The sequence below is a fragment of the Falco peregrinus genome, chromosome 5 (genome assembly GCF_023634155.1).
Source record: "Falco peregrinus isolate bFalPer1 chromosome 5, bFalPer1.pri, whole genome shotgun sequence".
Taxonomy (NCBI): domain Eukaryota; kingdom Metazoa; phylum Chordata; class Aves; order Falconiformes; family Falconidae; genus Falco; species Falco peregrinus.
The window spans coordinates 86,109,505-86,130,722 of NC_073725.1; the positions used below are offsets into that span (position 1 = coordinate 86,109,505).

General features: G+C 54.2%; 2 protein-coding genes across 8 annotated transcripts in view; both read right to left on the bottom strand.

The window, feature by feature from the left end:
• The window catches only part of FBXL18 (F-box and leucine rich repeat protein 18), a 50,523-nt gene extending 38,061 nt beyond the window's left edge, over positions 1–12,462 (bottom strand). For 4 of the 7 annotated variants that reach the window (XR_008747621.1, XR_008747623.1, XR_008747622.1 and 1 more), the window contains exons 1-4: positions 7,400–7,583; positions 6,015–6,215; positions 3,582–5,122; positions 596–814 (exon numbers count right to left, since the gene is read on the bottom strand). Coding sequence is in view for 3 of the 7 variants with exons in the window: in XM_055806839.1 (XP_055662814.1) it covers positions 596–814; positions 3,582–5,122; positions 6,015–6,215; positions 12,016–12,171 (2,117 nt within the window). In the remaining 4 variants the exon portion in view is untranslated. The other 3 variants (XM_055806839.1, XM_055806837.1, XM_055806840.1) reach the window with 3 other exon arrangements.
• A 502-nt stretch (positions 12,463–12,964) lies between these two features.
• On the bottom strand, positions 12,965–17,786 carry ACTB (actin beta). The gene is made up of 6 exons (XM_055806841.1): positions 17,650–17,786; positions 16,154–16,282; positions 15,593–15,832; positions 14,628–15,066; positions 14,069–14,250; positions 12,965–13,716 (listed from the first exon to the last, which is right to left on the bottom strand). The coding sequence occupies exons 2-6, from the start codon at positions 16,274–16,276 to the stop codon at positions 13,573–13,575; spliced, it is 1,128 nt and encodes a 375-aa protein (XP_055662816.1). The 5' UTR covers positions 16,277–16,282; positions 17,650–17,786; the 3' UTR covers positions 12,965–13,572.
• Between the last annotated feature and the right edge of the window lie 3,432 nt (positions 17,787–21,218).

Consider the following 21,218-nt stretch of genomic DNA (forward strand, 5'->3'; position numbering starts at 1 on the left):
ACAAACGTTTGCCACCACGTGAGCCTCAGAACACTGCAAGGGGCCAAGCAAAATGCATTTAAGAACTGCCAAACGTGCAAAGCAGTTTGTACCAATTCTCCCCCCCACACACACCCCGAAGAAAAACCCTTCACAACAATCCTTTAAAGGCTTTGAATTGTGCTGCCAGGGGATTATCAGTAAGTGACATTTACAAGTGATTAGAGGACAGAGAATTATCTTAGTCACTTGTGGGAAAGGAGGAAAGCTTCAAGGTCAAATCTCTCAGTACTTAAAATGTCGGCAGATGTTTTGTTTACAGAAAAAGCGTAATTTGATTTATGATGAAGCTTTACATCCAGAACTTCAACTCAGCCAACGGAACTGCAGAGAACATGGGTGGGAATGGAATAAAAAATTCATATAATACCTTCAAATATTTCACTGATTCACTCTTATTAAAATAAGAGGCTAGTTCATGTGCCAAGTGGTTACACAGTACCTATTAGCTTCTTGGAACAAGTGCTCCAAGCCATATAAACTTTGGCAAGCCAGGAAACGGAGATAAATCTTCAACAGCTCCAGAAATCCCACATCAACCCCTTTCCGCACTCACCTCCGGACAATAGATTGCTGGAGATTTTTGCAAACGGTAAGAGATTCTCCCATAAACATGTGGCACATGATGACCTCAAGGCAGTTGGCCATGAATGACATCACTGCGTCAGACTGCAGAGTCCCACTCCGGGAGACGATGCAAAGCCGCTGGAGAGAGGAGCAATGACTCAGTGCCTGGAAGAACTGGGCGCCCGCACAGAAGTACGGCTGTTCCAGCCTGCAAGAATAAACAAAACCAAGTCAATGGGCAATTCATACTTGGGCCGTCTTCAGACAAGAGGGGGGACAGCACATTCATGGGGGGCTGGCAACTGGAGCAACCAGTGTCCCCTACCACCTGTTTCACTTACACAGGTGATAACCTTCTACCTGCTTATGGCAGCGGTATGGCATATCAAACCCAACATTGCAAGCTCGTACCCCTTGCTTGCTAGCGGCTCTTGGACAGCGTGTGCTAAAAGACAAGGAGACAAATAGGCAGAAAGGCCCTAAACTGCAGAATTCCAGCACCCGCAGGGAGCAACCCTGGTTTTGCAAGTTTTCCAGCTTTTGCTGCCTGGCATCCACCAAGCACTCGATGTGGATTTAAGGACTTACTGCTCCAGTGCACCAAACACTGATCAAACCGGTCATCTTCAGTTTACTGCCTCGAGAGAAATGGGCATGAAAAATCCACAACACATGCATGGTGATGCAGAACTTGGGCCTCTGAGCCAACTGAGTGACCACAACCATCCTGCCCCGGTCAGAGGATGGCAAAGGATCAAAGCTACTGCTCTCACACCAGAAGAATAACCATCATCAATCCAGGCTTTGTCTTAAACACTTGGCCTGGAGAAGAGAGACAGGATCCTCTATCATGGCTATCCACAATCTTGCGTCACAGCCCAGAGCAGGACGACAAAATGACATGGTGAAGCCACACCTGACCAACAAGGGGTCTATGTTTTACCTAGCTGCATAACTGGATGACTCCCTCACAGAAACCAATCTGTAGGAAGCAGAACTGGCTCAGGGACAGTGCCTCCAGGAGAGTACGTCCGCTCAGTGTAGATTTACTACAGGGCCTCAGAGCACTTGGGAATCCCAGTCATTGGGTCAGCAAGGCCAAGAGCTCTGAGAAGGTTAATCCATTAGGTGGTAACAAGCTGTCTGTCCCAGCCTGATCTGGATAATCTCTGCATAGGCTTTTGTAGTATGCAGGACTATCTCAGCCACTTAATCCTGTTAATTGATAAATTCTGTTTTAGAGTCTCACCCTGCAACTGCTGGTCCGGTAGCATAGCCTGGAGATATCCTAACAGCCCATGGGCACTCTGGGTAATAGATTAAAATTAATATTAAGGAAACGGGCAGCCTCTTAAATTTTTGAACTGCATTATTGGTCCATCGTAAACTTAGGACAAGAAGCACAGATTTCCTGCAACCTCAGAGCAGGTTTCTAGGTTAATCTCCGCGACGCGACAGCCCTACTTGCAATACTGCCTTTCACTCGCTAGATGGCAACGTTGCTTTGGAATATCACCGCAAACTCGTTTCTCAGCTTGGAAAATGGGGAAGAGAATAAAAGGGTAGAAGCAGCAGAGAATTAGTCAAATGAAAAGGAAACTACATTATCAGGAGGAAGTGCTAAACATTAAAATCCTCTTAAACCTATATAAAACCTTAGACTTTACACAGGAAAGAACAACAGCGGCTTATATTGAAATGCCGGGCTGTTACAAGGAGGCACCCTTGTTTGTCATTCATTCAAGGCTCTGCGCTGCCTCCCATCTTTATCGCTCCTGGCCTCCATTTCAAAGCCTCTGGAAACTACAGGACCTAGACTGAATGAAGCAACACTGTGCACCCAAACCCCCGTCCCCAGATCTTCGTTCCTCCATGACTGCTTAGTCTCCTGAAGGTTAAAGATACATTCATGTGACCCAAGCCATTAAGCAACTGCATTTCCAACTGCCGCCGTCCCTTGACTAAGAGACCAACATGCTCCCTGCCTGTTATAAATGGGAAGCGGTGAACAACAAAAACCCTCCTGAGGTGTTTTAGCCACCCTGGCTCCTTTCACTATTGCAAAGGATCAGGAACATGCACACAAACACCAGTCTCAGCTGATGAGCAATAATTCTAGTGCCACTGCTGATCTTTGTGATCACAGGAGCGACCTTGCTACTGTTAGGCATTTTAGACCCATTTGTGAACAGAAAATGACAATGGGACTGATCTAACATAATCAAGAGAAGCCAATTTAGGGACAAAAGAAGAAAAAAACCCATATTTCTCAAGTAATAACATTTGTGTTTTTATAGACGGCTGCAAGGAAACCATCATAGTTCATGCCCTTTGCTTTATTAAGCACATTTTGGTTACTGTGAATCTCTTTTGCGCACCCTTTAGGACCAGATCCTTGGTAGGATCTTTAAATCCTACCAGGAGAGGAACACCAACAGGACAAACTCTAAATCCGGAATGCTTTCAACGTACTAAAAATTTAAAAAAAATTAAAAGGCAAGATTTTAATACAAACTGAAGGCAGAAAAGTATCTCATTGGCAAACCTAAGGAACACTCTACATTATCTAGACGTTGTAGGAGTCTCTTCCTTCCTGGAAGTTTAAGAGATGTACATGCACACAAAGCCAAAAAGTCAGCAAAAGCACATAGTATTTAACCTAGCCCTGGCAGGTCATTAGCTCCCAAATATGCAGCATCCACTCTTCCTTATCTAAAAGGAAGGCAGCTGCAGCACAGAGAGCTTTTGCTTTTAAAACACTGCTTAAAGGGCATATCCTGAGCCCTCAGGGAGAGCATGTAATGCCTTCCCGCTCTCCACAAGCCAGCAAGGAAAACACCCAGTGTTCAAGCCATTACAGCTGCTTTTGACCAGAAGACGAACACTCGCAGTTTTAACACCAGCTACAACAAACCACGCAGCACATTTCTGGAGATCCACAAACAAAATGCAGATGTTCAACAGCAGCCCCTCACCTGAGATCTCTCAAACACTTGCAGTGTTTCAGCATGTCCATGAGAGCAGACATATAGACCACTTTCCCCATCATGCCCAGGTTGGCCAATGAAAGAGTCCGCAAATGCTGGCACTGCAATCCAATGTTAATAAGCCCAGAGCCGGTAAGAATATTTGGCAGTTGTGCTAAGGTGAGGCTATGCAAGTAAGTCAATTGGCTTATGGCAGCCACCTCTGAATCCCCCACACTTTGTGCCCGGACACAAGGAGGCAACGAGTTCCGAATTGCTGGCTCATTGCGTGGCATGGCAGAGGAGAAACTGGAACCAATTATTTCCAAGGTTTCCAAAAAGCGGAGGCTTCCCATCAAAGCCCAGAATACAGAAGACTCCAGCTTCTGATTTCCCTGATCCACTAAGTTCCTTGGATACGTCTGTATCCCAATCCGAACTTTCCTTCCAAATGTTTGGGGCACCAAATTAGATGCCGTGGGAGGCTTTTCCACATTTGCAGCAACATCTGTGATGGAGCAAACCGGTAGCGCTAACGAGAGCAGGTGCTTTAGCCTGGACAGAAGCTGGCACAAGTGATTCCCTATGCTTTCCGAGCTGTGATGGTGAGCTGCAGAGAGGTTGAGGTGTCTCAGGTTGCAGCAAGACATGACCAGGCTTTCCAGAATGCTACTGTCAATGTCATCTTCTGCTTTTCGAAACAAGGATTCCGGAGCCAAACAGTGAATGCAGCCACTGAGATTCAAGCTGGTCAAGCTTTTAAGATCCTTCCCACCATTAATAACCCTCTGGATCAGGTGACCACCAGATAAGGTGCATCGGCTAAAGCTGAAGTAGAAAGGGTTGTTGAACTTCAAGTGTTGCAGGAGCCCAGAGCCATTAATCCAGGCTTTGGGCAATTGTAAAGCATCCAGACGTACATTTCGAGCCATAGAGTCTAGGAGGTTTTTAGTGGCTCCCGTCTCCGCAAAGCTACCAGGGGCAGAAATAAGGAAGGCATGAAGGTTCTCAGGTGTCCGATCACTTAACACCGCCAAGTACAGCCTCACCACCTCCTGATTAACATAGCCAGGAGCCAGCCTGGCATAGAAGACACGGAGGTTCTGGTAATGGGGTACATTGCTCTCACCTACCATTAGCTGCCCAGAGAGCATAAAGCCTTCTCGTGAGCGATCAAGGATCTCAAAATAAAGCAGCAGTTTCTCAAGGCTAGTGCAGCACGGAACGACACCATATGACGGCGTGTAAAGGGTTTGCTTCAATTCCAAGACACGGCTAAGAGTGGCTTTACACTCACTGCTTAGCTGACTGGCATCGAAACCCGGATTTACATCTATTGCCAGGGAGCGCAGGTGCTGGAGCGTGGACAGCATCTTTGAGAGACGGAGCGAGGTGATGTGGCACCCAGACAAATTCAGTTTTACCAGGTTCTTGCATCGCGTTACGTGATCAATAGTGGAGCTGGGCAGCCAATAGCACCCAGCCATGTTCAGCTGGTAAATCTCTTTTCCGATATCCCTCATCAGCTGCTTCACTTTGTCTTTGTTTACCTGTACTCAAACAAAACCACATTCAATGAGATATACGGCAATAGTGTGTACTGATTCAGTTTCCCATCTGAAAATGGGGATAAGAGTGATTAGCACTTCGATTACATGGCTCACCAAAGGTTTCGGGATGCTAGCGCAGTCTAAGAATTATTATACTGCTGGTAGCTGGCTTAGTCTGCCATGCTTTGGACTCTTTTTAAGATTATACTTCCTTCAGCTTCTTAGCCTGTGCAGTTCTGCATTACTGACTGCGAGGCCAAATCTGTTCAGCAACTGACAGTGGAATGGAAGACCATCTCCATTTTCTAACAGCAAAGCTATTTCAGCAGAGCTAGCTATCTACAGAAACTCAAATTGAAAGAAGAATGTTTCCATTCTCCATCCAGTTTCCTCTTTTGGAAATGAGTAAAAAAGGTTACCCCTTGCCTGCACTTGGTGATACAGTCCTCATAAAACGTATCACCCTTCATTTCCAAGCTTTATTTTTGTTTTAACACATACAATTTCAGGCTGAGCTGAATGCATGCCTGGCAGCAATATGCACAACGTATTTTTGCACAACAACGTGGAAAATATATTTTGAGAAAATGGTAACTTTACACAACCACAGCTACAAAGGGAAAGTCATGTTTACTTTCACTTTAGCTTCCAGAAACACAGAGAAGATAGTTTTCACTGACGGTATTTTATATAACTAAGGGACCACAGAGCTGTTCTAACAAAGCATTCTGGAAAACAAATGCTTTTATAAAACAGTTTATTGTTTATTTGATTTCAGAGTTCAAGAGCAGTTCATTTATGCAGACACATTGGAAAGTTCTACTTCTTGGCATTTTGTCACAAGTCAGATTTGTCTTCATAGCTAACAGAAGAAGCAAGCTACTCTTCCCACCTTATAGTCTTTTTGAAGTAAAACTGTATGTGTTAGACTCTTGTCAAGGCAAAGCATTGCTAGCTTCCTGCAGGTTCTCCTGACGTTCAGGACAAGGTCTGTGCAAGGGACGTAGCTGAGGATGTGCAAAAGGATCTCATCTGAGAACTCCATCAAGTTGACGCCATTACTTTCTTCCTCACTCTCCCCACTTATGATCTCCTGGGGGGGTGGGGAAAGAAAAAAGAAAAAAGAGAAAAGCTACTAGGTCAGAAACTTCAGCAACGCTTGTGAGAAAACAGATACCCCGAGTCTCAAAGATTTATAAAGTGAGACAAAACAGAAACACTTGAATCTTTAAGTACTTCCATCTGCACCATGAAACCAAGAGCCTTCCCTTAGACACTAATACGGAGGCAGCGCAAAACTTCGCACAAAGCCACAGTACCTTTTGGTGTTGGTTACTTCAGAATGAAGAGAAAAAAACATTGACATTCCTTACCCTTTTGCCACTTACTTTGCAGTTAAGTGACCGTCCCTGATTCTTTTCTAAATATAACACAGCAGTCTCTTTCTACATCCTACTGCTAAGTGCCATCCATTTCAAAAACCTTAAGGGTTATGTAACCATATATATCTGTGTATATATATATACACAGACACACAAACAAAACTGCGGCCCAGCACCGGAACACCCACAGCTCTTCTGACACGTGCTTACACCCCAACCGTACGACACGGCGCTCTGACAGCCAGGCTCCAACGGGGACACGGGAGCCCCTTTGCTCCCCCAGCCCACGCTCCTTCCTTCGACCCTGGGGTGACAAGGGACCCCCAGCAACCGCACCCCAACCCCGCCGGGAGCCTGACAGGGTGCCTTGTGCGAGGAGGGGGCACGGCCCCTAGCCCACCCCCCCGCATTGATGGCGGTTTGGGGGGCGGCCAGGGCTGCAGCACCGTCTTTACTAAAACCCAGTCTGGTATTAATGCCACGGCATGCCCCTCCAGGGGGGCAGCTGGTGCCACCTCACAGCCCCTGCGAAACCCCGCCAGAAGTGGGCGATTTTGCCCCCCGCCATGGCCGGCCCCGCCAGCCCCGCCTCAGGAACCGGCTCCCCGGGGCCTCCCCACGCCGTCGGGCAGCCCGGGCCAAGCCCCGCGGGGAGAGGGGCCGCCGGCCCCACCCGCCCCACCACCGCCATCTGAGCCCCCTCACCGCCGCCGAGGCCGGCTCCCGCCCTGCTCGCTTCGTCTCCATCCCTGAGAGGAGCCCGGCTCCCCCCAGCCCAGGGAGGAGGCGGCGGCGGCAGACGAGCCCCGCTACAGCCCCGGGTAACGGCTCCCCGAGGGGCCGGGGCGGAGGGGGAAGCGGAGGGCGAGAGGGGCCCTCCCCCGCCCCGGCTCACCTCCCCACAGCGGAACATGGCGGCGGCCGCGCGGTCCCGCCACCGCCTCCCGCGGGCACCGCTCAAACCGGCCGCGTCCCGGCCTGGCTCCCCGCCGGCCCGGCCGCCGCACGGTTCTTCCGGCGCTGCCATGACCCGGCTTCCGCGGCTCGCCACTCCCCCGCCGCCCCCTCGGCCGCCCCGCGCCGCCATCTTGAGCGTGGCGCGGCGGGAGGAGGCGCCTGCCGCCGGTGGGCGCCATCTTGAGAGCGGCGGCGCCATGATGGGAGTGGCAGGTCCGCGTTGGGGCGCCCGCCTCGGTGCCGTCCCCTCACAGTTCAGCTCTCGCTGAGGGCGCCTTCGTCGTGGGGGCGGCAGCTCTCTGCGGCGGTGAAATCCGGATTGTTCAGCGGGAAGCACCGTGGCTCCCTCGCCTCTGCCCCAGGGCCGCCACTGCTGAGGCATCGGGCACAGCAGGAGCCCGGCGAGCGGCCGCTTGGCCTCCTCAGCCCTCGGCAGCCCGCAGCCGCGGGCCCTTTGCCACCCCGATAGCTGACTCACGCTGGGCCCACACCCCGCGAAGCCCTGAGTCGGCTCTGAAAACGTAAATCCACCCTGTGAGGAGCTGCTGGGCACAGCAGTGACTCAGCAGGCGAGCGGGGGGCAGAAGAAGCCCCACCAGTTTGGTGGGAAGCCCCAGCCAGGCTGTTGTGCAGCCCCTGGGGTGAGGGCCCTGGTTTTCTGGAGAGATGGCAGAGCATTTGGGAGAACAGTCCTCTCCCGTTCAGGCTGTGGGTTGGAAGCAGCCAGGGTGTGGAAGATGGGACACCCGTGAGCACTGAACGGGTTGGTGCTAACAAGGGGGCTGCAGGTTTTCCTCCCAGGAAAACCCTAAATACAAACCTGTCAGCTTCAGGTTCGCTGGTCATGTATGCGAAGTTCATCAAACTGGGCTAAATATTGTAACTTTGGCTGTGGGTGTGAGACACAATCCTTCCCTTCACTGATGCACAGAGGGCCATGCAGAAGTCATCCAGGGCTGCTGTGAGCGCAGCCATTGCACACGGCAAAGTCCAAGGGGAGCAGCTGGCTCAGCACTGTTACTATTAGCTCCTCATCCCAAATCTCAAGTACAGACAGGACTAGAGCGCTGGAATTTCCAGTTACGTGTATGCTTCAGGAATTTTGTTCACAGAAAATGTGTTTTAAAGATGACCCACAAAGGAAAATGAATAGGTTGCAGCTTTCTTCCTGCTTGATTGTTGCCATTTAAGGCTATGACTTAGATCAGGAGTAGACTAGGGGGTTCACTTAGAAATAGCAAGTGCCTCAAGTCTTGATTACCTGTTTTGCTCCTAGGCCTGTGAGAAGGCTCTGGTGTTGAAGAGGAAAACCCCTTTTAGCCCTTAGATGAGGGAGAACCTCAGTAAGAGAATCTGTACCTGCTTTGTTATGTGTTTCACTTAAATAGAAGGTAATGACAAATCCGGAGGCACTTCAGTCAAGACTGACTTGTTTGACGTCTTGGGGAAAATACCACCGTACCATATTTGCAGTCATCAGGGAAAGCAGAGACCAGGGTGGAGGAGACCTGCATTTCCAATGCAAATGGTAAATAAAATCATCAGCCAGGCCCACAAGCAGAGTAAAAGCCCTGCCCAGAGAGCCAGGTCAGCTGGAACAGCCTGCATTAAGACCAGCCACAGGTTCCCTCCAGCCCTGCAGCGTACATGGACCAGACAGCAGCTGACAACCCCAAATAAGAACTGGGAACAGAGACAGGTAGGTGTAAGAACCTCCTGAGGAGAAACAAGGCTCAGAGCAGTTCATAAGAGGAGTTGCACTTGGACTCACGATCCACCAAATAAATGAGCAATGTGGTGGTGTAGATAAGACATGAAGGTTGAACAGTAGGCAGCGGCGGGACGTAAAGGAGGAAGGAAACAGAACAGCTACACTGAACTCTGGCATTTCTCTTGGTGGTTGCTGGTCGGTGGCCAGCCGGTGAGAGGAGAAACCCTCCCTGCTGCACTTCGCTTCAGGCACACTTTTCTCTGTGTGGGCACTTGGGAGCCTTCTGTGAAGATGGGCTCAGTTCAGGGCTGGGCCATCTCAGGCAGACTTTGTTCTTCTTATGACTAATAAACAGTTTTCTTAGCCCAAAGAAGGCAGGTACATACCATGCTGTCCCAGTCCACGAGGGCAACCAAACAAATTACTGCTAGTATCAAGGTATTTCACGCTGTATAAAACAAAATATCTTAACTATTCAATACCAGAGTGACCTGAGGATTTTACATTTTTCCCTTTGGAAAGTCTTGGGTCATTTCTTTCCTCTGATTCTTCTTAAGACTGATACAGTCTGGACATCTCATCTTTTTGTCAGCATGACTAAAGCCCAGCTAGACTACGGTGGCCAGTGAGCTTGGTATGCTTGGGTGAATTGCTAGCTCCACTGCTGTAAGTGATTTTCAATACTTGATACAGTTTAGTACCATAAGGCCTGCTAAAGTAGATTACAGATGGGTGTAATACAAGTCAGGGCAAGCTCCAGGTCAGCAATCCTTCTACAAAGACCAGCTTCAAAAACCAGGACTCTCCCTGCCCCAAGCACAGCCGATACCCACAGTCCCATCCCTGAACTGATACCTCAGAAAGCCTGTTTTCTGAAGCAGACGCTTTGCATCCTCAGACAGGACTTCTGTGAGGTGGCCAGTTTTGTTTGAACACTTTGGGATTTCCTGGGACTTTTGCATGCAGCCAGCTGGCACCTCTCCTGAAGCAGCACACACTCGCTAACAAGAGAATGGGACCCCCCCAGCCAGCGACCATTTCTGGTCAACGCTCCCCAACACAGCTAAGAGACAATGAGGCCCTTCAGGGCTAAATCTTGAGAGCTGCCACTGTCTCCTTTGCCAAGGACATCACTAATTCCTGGTAGTGGCTTGATTCCATAAGCAGCTCAGCGAGGTGACTTTCCAGGTCACCAGCTAATTGCAGGTGAAGTGCCAGTGACTGTCTCCAGCAGGAGCGAAAGTTGGGAGCTCTGGGGGAAGAAAGGGCGTAAAATGTGTTTGCTCAGCTCCCTTGAGCCGAGCTAGCTCCCTCCCGGGCAGCTAAAGGGAGGTGAGAAAGGGCTGGGTGGCTTGCAAGGATCTGCAGTTGAGTCCCGCCGTCTCCGCAGCCTGAGAAACCCTGGTATGTCACCAGCGCTGCACCAGACAGCGGGACGCGCTCAGCCCAGCCCATGGGTGGCTGTTTTAAACCTCCTGGTCTCCCCACAATCCCTGGCTATTTGTGTTCTGGAGAGGAGGAGGAGGAGATAGCCAGGGGACTGATTATTCCCTACACAGCTCCTTTGAGTCTAGTCCATGGCTGGTGGCTTCAAGAGCCAGGACACAGCTAAACCGAATCCTCTACCACCCTTCCTGTGGCAAGCCCCTTGGCATTTCCCCACCTCTGAAACAGTAAGGGGTGAACTGAGCCTTTCGAAACGTGATGACGGAGAAACTGCAGTTAAAAAAAAATCCCCCCTCTTCCTGGCGTTCCTGAGAGGAAACCACCCCGGGCTCCCCCCTGCTCGCTGTAATTGGGAGCAGTGAGTAATGCTCACAGGCTTCCCTGCCCGGCACCACATTCTTTTCTCCAGCATGTAATGGCCCAGAGGAGGAATAAACTGAGCCTGGCTGGAGCAGCCTGCAGAATAGCTGTGCGCACTGTGCCGGCCTCACACTGGAGAGGCATCGGGAAGGGCTGTGAAAGGCTCGGCCTCATTTTGTTGGGGGGGCTCCTTGCCTGGATCTGCAAGTGAAGTAGGAATAGAGGAGAAAAAACCCCACCCTGCAAAGTATTAACTAACAGAAAGTCTTACCTGCTGTGCTCGGGAGCACAAAAATCAGACCAGCATCCCTGCACCCAACAGGTCTGCACCAGCCCATTGCTCACCCTCTCCCTGTGTCTGCACCCCTGCCCACCTGAGCTGCTCTCAGCCCCCGGCGTTCCGCTGCTGTGGTTTCTCCCTCACCACCACCTCTTCTGTTCTTTGTGCCTCAACACATTTTTCCACAGTAATCATTTCAGGGACGGCTGAAGAAAGGCGCCCCATTTCCCTATTGCCATCATCTCTTCTTGCCTCCTCGTCTTTTTCCTGCCCTGCTCCCACCAGCTCCCTCCAGGAGCTGCCACTGCCGCCTCCTCACCCCATTTCCCCGAGACCTCAGGTTGTAAGCGCAGTTTGAGCCTTGCTCCAACCTGTTTCACCTCCGCTGTTGCGAACTGGTGCTTCTAGTAACTCGTCTGCCCAGCTCAGTGTCTGCACCTACAGCCCTGCCAGGCTCTTACTGCACCCGGGGCAGTGAGGAGGGAGGCTGGGGAGATGAAGGGTGGAAACCAGCAGGTCCACCCTCAACTCAGCATGCTGCCAGAGCAGGATCAGGCCAGGCAGAGGATTAAAGGGCCAATGGAGCCTATTCCCTGCCTTTCATCTGCTGTGAGTGTGACACAATCGCAGCCATTAGCTCTTCAAAGACAGCGCGGGGTTGGGAAGCCAGCACGCCTGTGAGCAAGGCTGCAAGGTCTGGTCTGCCCGAGTTGTCAATGCGCAGTGTCACCTGGCTTTGCTCTCCCTGATCCCTGACCTGGCAGCCTTGGTCCTCTCCATCTTCCTTCCACAGCAGCAGCTCCAGCGGCTCGCAGGCTTTGCTGTGCCCAGGAGGGTCCCAGCTCCCAGCACAGCTTTGTGAGGGTCCCCGTAGTGGCTGCTCCTTTTCATAAAATGGGAGAACTTGATCCATCAAACCAAGCTGAAGTTTCACGGGAGGTTCAGAAGCCCCAGAGGATGGGGACAGAGCCAAGAAGCCACGCAAACCTCCTTTCTGGCAGAGGCTGGGCTACAGGCAGGTATCGGCCCTGCCCACAGCAACTCCTGGAGCTGTGAGCTGTCACTCGCCCTGGAACAGCTTCCTCCCTCCCCACACCCTTTTCCCAGCCGCACCCCTGCCCAGCGGCCCTGCTCTCTGAAGGGAATTTTTTCCACTTCACAGGAGACTCTCTCGCTTTCACCTGAGAAGCTGCTCCACCCTGCAAGCAGCCTGCCAGAGCACTCAAGTCTCCCAGCCCGAGCACCAGCAGGACAGACAAGCTCAGGCAGCTGGTGCGGGGCAAAGCAGGGGCACTGCCCCGTGGGCCACAGAGGGCTGCAGCCTTGGCTAAGGGAGACACCAGCTGCTCTGGCATGTTGTTTATGACACCACCACCACTATCTTATCAAGCCAAAGCTAGCCATACTGCACTGCTAAGGAGTCTCCACAAAGCTTTCAGAAGATGCTGGATTGCCACAGATCCCAGCTCCTCCAGCAGCTCCCCATTGCACACACTGGCAGTATCTGGAGAGCTCCAGCCCTGGAGACCTGTAAGATTTGGCAGGCACAGCTCTTCCCAGCTGTATCACCACAAGCCACCTGGCTTGCACACCAGCCAGCCTGCAGCACCAGCACCCAGCCCGCACAGCCTGGCAAGGCTAGATCAGAGCACACAGTAACTGTCAAGAAGTGGCACGAAAGAAACAAAATGAACAATCAACACCAGTCAAGCCTCTATGGTGTGCACTTTTATTTGAACTGGTCTTAAGTCAGTGTACAGGTAGCCCCTCCCTCCCGCACGTACTGGCACCACTTCTCCTAGACCCTGCGGGGGACTGTAAAGCCTTCATTCACATCTATCACTGGGGAACACAGCCTGCTTGCTTGACAAATCGAAGAGAAAGAGGATCAAGTGTGTTTTGTTTTTAAGGCGGAAAGATACAAAAAGACACTTGTTGGGTTACATAATTTACAGACAAGCAATTATAACCTAACACCAGTAACTGGCATCGGCTCCCTCCGAGCTGGGCTGCTGCCTTCACAGAGGCGAGTAACTTCCTGTAACAATGCATTATAACAATATTTGGAATGACTATTAAAAAAAGAAACAAATGTACAATCAAAGTCCTCAGATGCATTGTAGAACTTTGGGGGCGTTCGCTCCAACATGTTTCATTTTAAGACTGCTGCTGACACCTTCACCATTCCAGTTTTTTAATCCTGAGTCAAGCGCCAAAAAAAAAACAAATAAAGCCATGCCAATCTCTTCTTGTTTTATGCGCATTTATGGGTTTCATTTCATCACAAGGGTGTGGGTGTTGGTAACAGTCCGGTTTAGAAGCATTTGCGGTGGACAATGGAGGGTCCGGATTCATCATATTCCTGCTTGCTGATCCACATCTGCTGGAAGGTGGACAGGGAGGCCAGGATGGAGCCTCCGATCCAGACAGAGTACTTGCGCTCAGGTGGGGCAATGATCTGCAGGGAAGAGGAATTTGTCAGATGCACAGTGGCATACTACACTCACTGCCCACACATGGCCCCTGCCTCATTCCCTCATCTAAGCCTTGGCCAAGATACAGTGAAGTCCAAACAGGCTTAAGACATACACCCCCCTCCCCTTCCCCTGTGGCCAGTATTTACACTAATCCCATTACGCATGTGGCTGGGCACATGCCATCTTGTCCAGACCAAGGCCATTAAGGCTACCCCAGACAGAAATACGGTTTCTATCTTCTCGAGCAGTTTAAGCTTACTGCACTGCCCCTCCACCCACCCTGCGTGTCAGCACTAAGAGGGGTGCCGAGAGCTTCCCCCAACTCCATCCTACCTTGATTTTCATCGTGCTGGGTGCCAGGGCTGTGATCTCCTTCTGCATCCTGTCAGCAATGCCAGGGTACATTGTGGTACCACCAGACAGCACTGTGTTGGCATACAGGTCCTTACGGATATCCACATCGCACTTCATGATGGAGTTGAAGGTAGTTTCATGGATACCACAGGACTCCATACCTGTGAAGAAGCAGCAGTCTCCAGTCAGCAAGGGTTAAGACACAGCCAAGAAGTCTGAGGAGCTGCTATGGGCAAACCAAGAGACCAGCAGCTGCTTTGTGGTAAGGCACTATACAAAAGCCATGGCTCCAACAGGCTCAACCTCCTGTTCTACCAACCCCAAGGCTCTCCCCGCCCCCCGCCCCCCCCCCCCCCCCCCCCCAAAAACCCAACAAACAAGCTTTAGACTGTGCAAAAAGTGAGGCTAATTAGCATGACAGCACAGGCATCGCTAGGGACCAGCAGTAATGTGGTAATTGAGTTACCCTGGTCTCCAGGTCACCCTTTACAGAAAGAACATTTAAGAACACGTGGTATCCTGGAAGAGCTGGACTTACCCAGAAAAGACGGCTGGAAGAGGGCCTCGGGGCACCTGAACCTCTCATTGCCAATGGTGATGACCTGGCCATCGGGGAGTTCATAGCTCTTCTCCAGAGAAGAGCTAGAGGCAGCTGTGGCCATCTCCTGCTCAAAATCCAGGGCAACATAGCACAGCTTCTCCTTGATGTCACGCACAATTTCTCTCTCGGCTGTGGTGGTGAAGCTGTAGCCTCTCTCTGTCAGGATCTTCATGAGGTAGTCCGTCAGGTCACGGCCAGCCAGATCCAGACGGAGAATGGCATGGGGGAGGGCATAACCTTCATAGATGGGCACAGTGTGGGTAACACCATCACCAGAGTCCATCACAATACCAGTGGTACGACCAGAGGCATACAGGGACAACACAGCCTGGATGGCTACATACATGGCTGGGGTGTTGAAGGTCTCAAACATGATCTAGGGAGAGAAAAGAAGGGGTTGAGTCCACAGCAAAAAGCAAGGTTCTCACTACAGGTCTACAACAGGTCCATGCAAGTGGTTTTACTTTTGCCCCTGGGTAAGAGATTTCTCTCCCCCTCGAAGTCCATGCTTATCTTTGCCTGGCATCCACCCACACTTGCCAGGTCAGAGCCCAAGCAGGGACACCACCACCACAGACCCATCCAACATGTCACAGCAAGGAAAAACACAAATGCCAAGTAAACTACAGTACAGTCACTCAAGGCTGGTAAATGGGATTAGTGTGTCTAGTCAGAAACAGCAGTTAAAAGTTGCTAGTTCAGTCTCAGAGAAAGCCAGCTTAGAAGAGCAAACAAAACCTGTCAAGGTCCAGCAAAGAGCAGACTCAGGTCAGGAAAGGAAAACCCTGTAAAGATGGCAAAAATGGAGAACAGTGGTGAAGGAGGAGAGAGGACAACATGGAAGAGGAGAGCTGGCCTGCAGCAACATCTGCGGTAGCTCCAAGCTCCAGAGCTTTACACACCTGTGTCATCTTTTCTCTGTTGGCTTTGGGGTTCAGGGGAGCCTCTGTGAGCAGCACAGGGTGCTCCTCAGGGGCTACTCTCAGCTCATTGTAGAAAGTGTGGTGCCAGATCTTCTCCATGTCATCCCAGTTGGTGACAATACCATGTTCAATGGGGTACTTCAGGGTCAGGATACCTCTTTTGCTCTGGGCTTCATCACCAACATAGCTATCTTTCTGGCCCATACCAACCATCACACCCTGCATGACAAAGAATAAATGGTAAGTACAGATGCTGAAGGGGGCAAGCCCCACCGGACAGATAACCTGCTCTTCCCAAAGCTAGGTCCCCAGCTGCCACCCCTCCACTGTCCCCACTCCATCAGGGCAGGCTTCGGCCAGCTGCTCCAGCAAAAGCTCTGCAGGAGGCTGTATTGCCCCCACCAGCCATGCTGCAGCGCAGAAGCCTCTTTGTTATAAACCCAAATCAAGGGGCTTCTCAAAGCTCAGTGTCTCTATGGGAACCACTTCCACCAAAAACTCCTCTCCCCTGTGTGAGAACAGACACCCCTGGCCACCTACCTGATGTCTGGGGCGACCCACGATGGATGGGAAGACAGCACGGGGAGCATCGTCCCCGGCAAAACCGGCCTTGCACATACCGGAACCATTGTCAACAACGAGCGCAGCAATATCGTCATCCATGGCTGGCTGCGGAGGGAGAGCAGAGCGCCGTGAGCATCACCGGCCCGGCACCAGCCTCGGCGAGGAGGGGAAGGGAAGGCGATGCCGCCGCGGCCCTTCCCCACCCATTTCCTTCCTGCCGCCGCCGCACCGCTTCGCCCGCCGCCCGCTAGAGGGTGCGAGGCCGGCCGGATGGCGGCGCCGCACCGCCGGGGGACAAAGCGCGTCCCGGCGCCCGCTCGCGTTATTACCATAAAAGGCAATGGCTGGAGCGCGCCGCGCCTCGCCGGCCTCGCCCGCCGCCGGCTTCGGGGGGACGCGGCAGCCACGCCCCGGGGCGGGGCGGCCCCGCCCCAGCGCCCCGCCGTGTGCCAGCCCGCGCCGCTCCACGCCTCGGCCGCCTGCGCGACGCCCCTGCGGGTCCCGCACGGCGCTCGGCGGCCGCCGCTCGCCCCCCCCCCTCCCCCCCCCCCCGGGAAACCCTCAGCTCAGCGGGTGCCACCTCGCCCAGCCCGCTAGCCAAAGGTGACCGGCGGGGCTCTGCCCCACCGGAAAGCGGCAGCGCGGCGCGGGGGAGATTAAAGCCAGGGTCTTATGCAATTGCCGACCGCCGCGAGAAGGCGAGCTCAGCGCCGCCGACAGCGCCTGGTGTAATCGCCGGCAAGGCGGGGGGCCGGCGGCAGCTGCCGGCACATGTGCCAGCCCCGCACGGGGCAGCCTGGGAAGTGTAGTCGCTGCCTGCACCAGGGCACGGCCGCTGCCCGGGCACCCGAGGGCTCGTCCCCTCCCGTCCCCCCCCCCGTCCCTCCGCATACAGCTTTTGTTCCGATGCAACAACCTCGCCCCTCGGGAGGGGGTGCCGCCCCCCTTTCCCCCTGCAAGAAAAAAAAGCCAGCAGGGCTTCTCACATGTGCCCAGGCGGGGGGGACCGCGCCCCTCCCCAGTGGGGGACAACGCCCCCAGGCCCAGCCGCGCCGCGGACCCCCCAAGCCCCCCACCAGCAGCCGCGGAGCAGACAAAGCCCCGCGCCCCATTTCCGCCGCTCCTCCCCTCGAGACACAATAGCCGAGCCGCCCGCTCTCCCCGGCCCCGCTCATGGCCGCCACAATCCTTTTAGGAGGCGGATTAACCTCACGGGCAGCAGGTTAGCGACCCCCGCACACACAAGCAGCACCCCCAAACCATTATTAAAACACCGTCTCTTTCTACATCCCTTAATACACTGCAGCGGCGCGGCGGCCCGCGCACACACCCCCCCGCCAGCAAACAAAGGGCATCCCGGCAGTGGGCACGCCATCTTCTAAACAAGCTTAACACAACTCATATTAGTAACAAGACGGACTGAACGACGGAGCGCGAAGAGGCGCTCCCCTGCCCCCCCCGGTCCCGCTCACCTTCGGGGAGTTGCGCGGTCAGAGCCGGGGCGGGCGGCGCGAGGCGGCGGGAGCGGGGCGCGCGCGCGCGGGAAGCAGGCAGAGCTCGCAGCGGCTCCCGCCTGCCGCCCGCCCCGCCTTTTATCGGGCCGCCGCCGCCGCCGCCTCGCCATAAAAGGAAACTTTCGGAGCGCGCGGTTCTGATTGGCCCCCGCCGCACCTCCCCGCCTCGTGCCGCCCCGCCCCGCCCGGCACGCGCTGCACCGCCCCGCCCCGCCCGGCAGCGCCCCCCGCCCTGCAAAGAGAAAAAAATACTGGGGGAGGGGGGGGGAGGGGGGCGAAGTGAAGCAAAGGCCAGCAAAGCGGAGCGGGCGTGTTGCGGCTGCAGCCCCCCCCCTCACCCCCAGGTTCACCTTGCTTTGCGGCGAACGGGCCTGTTCGCCCCGTACGCGGCACCCCCGGGGGGGTGGGGGTCGTCGGCGGTGTGTCCCCCTCCTCCCATGCAACCCGCTCCCGGGGGCGCACAGCCGCACCCCTCACACAAAGCCCCGCGAGGGGGGGCAGGGTGTGCGGGGCGCAGCTGCAGCCCCCCAGGTGAGGGAGGGGGTACCCCTGGGGGCAACGTGCTGCAGGACCCCGCTGCCCTCCCCGCGGGGGGGCTCTGCCCGCAGCGCTGCCCCCCGCCCTGGCCGGGGTGGGGGGCCGGGGGCTGCACGCTGCGGCATGCAGTGGTCACCCCCGGCGGGCCCCGGCTGGGATGCAGGGCCAAGTTCAATGCTGATGTCAGCAGGCAGCGACCGCTGCCAGGCCTTTGGCCCTTGGACCCACCGGGCAGCGTGGCCGCCACCCCGGGTACAGATCGTATCCCCAACGGCAGCGGCGATGCCCGGGAGAAGGCGAGAAGATGCTCCACGGGGGACCCTTCCCCATCCCACCCCGGGCTGGCAGGGGTCACGGCAGGAGCGGGGCTTGGGTCAGATCTGGGCACCGTTTGATCCCATCCTCTGGGATGCAGAGCCTGCCAGAGCGGGGGTCCCTGCCGGAGCGGGGTCCCTGCCAGAGCCCCGGCTGCCATCCCTTCCTCGCCTGTTCCCATCGAATATCGCTTGGGAATCAAGGCGAGGGCAGCGTCCACGGAGCAGCAGGCAGCAGCAACAAGGGGGCTTTGCGTCTCCAGAGCGTTGTGCGAACACGGGCTGATTAATCAAGTTAATTAAGCAGCCCTGTAAGTAAAGTAGCAGCCGCCACTCGCAATCTGTTGCCCGTTGTTAGAAGCATGCAGACTTCGGCACGGGGACCTTGAATGTCTCATCTCGGCGGTTTGAAAACAGCGACGATGAAATTCCCAGGGAAAAAAAACAACTGCTAAAAATGCCTGTTCTGCACGGGACGCCCCTCGCCCGGCATCGTGGGGTGAGCCAGCCCTGCCATCAAGGTCTTGCAGCCCACACCTGCAAGCTCTTTGTCACCAGGGAGCTGTGGAGATGACAGTGAGGATGAGGATGGGGCCTGGAGGATGGGGCTCCCTCCCTGAACTGCTGGCCCCCCTCCCCAGCTTAGGGTCTGGCTGAAGGGGGGACCGAGGTGTAATCCCCCCCCAGCATTGCTCCCTGCTGTGGGACACACAAAGGAGCAGAGCAGCAGGAGAAACCTGCAGGAGCCTGCTGAGATGCAGATTTGCAATTACCTGGGGGGGGAGATGGGAGGAGGTGGGACACCAGGCACAGATGGGAACATGAGCAGCAGCCCTCTTCCATGCAACGGCATCCCCTTCTCCAGAAGCTGGTGGAGGTGCCTCAAAACCTAGCACTGTGGCTGCTCCCAGATGGGTGCTTCGGAGAGGATGATATGGAGAGGAGAGACAGGAGCTCTGTGGGCTCTGCAGGGCCACCCCAGGGCCATGCCCCAATCCTTAGGGCAGAGCTGGCCGTGGTAGTGGAGCCACCTTGGGACCATGCCATCCGCTCCATGCTGGAGATGGCCACGGTGGTGGAGCAGAGACACCCCAGCACACGGGGACTGTCTCCAAGGGAAGCCCTTGGTGGAAGGAGACCCAGGGTGGCTGCAGGACCATGCCAGCACAGAGCTGCCTTTGCACGGTCACTTCCCTGCCACCTCGGGTGGATCGTGCAAGATCTCTGTATCGCTGCTTCCCTTGCAGTAAAATGGGAGTCATCACTGTTAATTACTTCCCTGACAGGGAATTAATTAATGTTTGCACTCCACTTTGAAAAGGCTGATTATTAATTAGAAGATTATACGTCAAATAAGGGGAGCCACAAGGCATGGGTATAGCTGGTGGCCCTTGTGGGTGTAAAGCGTGGTCCACGAACGCACTGATGAGGGGTCTGCAGAAAACAGCAGCAAGAAAATGTCCTGCAATAGCACTGGGGTGATGGGTTTGGGATGAGGAACATCAGCGGATCAAGACCATGTGGGAAAGCCACCATGGCTCATGGGGGTCTTGGTCAGCTGGATGGGGTGTGCATCAGAGGGATGGGATGCTCCACTCCGCTGCATCCCAGTGAGCCGGCTGGGTGGAGCGAGGCTGGGGAACCACGGATGTGAGATAGCCCATTAGGCACAGAGGGGAATTACTGGGTCATTAATGTCTCTTGATTATTGGACTGAATCAGAAAGCAATCAGTCCGCCAGCATCCGGCGGGCAGTAACACCGGCCCTGCGTCTCCTGGCTTTTGGGGGCAGTGAGATTTGACCTCAGTGGGGATGGCAGGATGTGGCCCACAGCACACAGCCAGGCGCCTCCGCTTCCTCCCAGCCTGAAGACACTTTGATAGGGAAGCCACCAGCCCATCCCCATGTTTACCACCCAGACCATGCATGGTGTGACGGACCAAGCTGGCTCCACCAGCCACGGCTCGGGGCACTCCTCCCATCTCCTCCTGGGGGGTTGCAAAAGCCAAGAGGAAAGAAAGGGGAACCGAGAAAAGAGCTCCTGGGCTGTCGTGTTACCCTTGAGCAGACATCACAGGCTCTCAGCTTTCCCTATTTTGCTTCACTTTTCCCTGCTTGTCCTTGGCGCTCGGCTCGCCCCGGCTCCGGACAAAACTATCCAGGGGAGGATCCTGCTGCCCTTTGCTGGCTGATACGGCCAGGCTTGAATTTCTGCACTTGTGGGACAACATGTGAGCTCTCCTTTCCACTCACTTCTTTCAGCCCTTCCCCTAGAGCAGGAGCCCTTTGCCCACACTGAGACAGCATCTGACACACTTTCAGGGAGAGGAGGGTCAAGGGTGGGAGAATAATCCTGGCAGCTTTCGGGGCTGTGAAATTGAATTTCCACACATTCCCTTCAGTGCCAACTCCTCCATCACTGCCCCTGCCATGCACTCGGGCCTCCGTTCTTCCCCTCGTTATGTCGTAACAATGAGAAAAGAGGTGGAAACTTCTGAAACCAGCCCCGTGCTTTAAATCACCCTCCTGCAAAAACTGCAGAGCTTTTTCAGAGCACTGCCTTTCCCCTCCCTTCCCGCTCCCCAAGGGGAAGAGGGAAAGGTGCTGCCCACATCCCCTATTTCGCAGGCACGGGGACCGTCCCAGCACCTTCCTCTTTTTCAATTCACTCCTTG

Bases quoted from the DNA above. Each gene is read 5' to 3' on its own strand.
- ACTB (XM_055806841.1), bottom strand. From the start codon at position 16,276: ATGGATGACGATATTGCTGCGCTCGTTGTTGACAATGGTTCCGGTATG. The intron at 15,833-16,153 runs GTAGGTGGCCAG...TTTGTCATGCAG, and splicing joins TGGGTCGCCCCAGACATCAG to GGTGTGATGGTTGGTATGGG. The intron at 15,067-15,592 runs GTGTGTAAAGCT...TTCTCTCCCTAG, and splicing joins ACAGAGAAAAGATGACACAG to ATCATGTTTGAGACCTTCAA.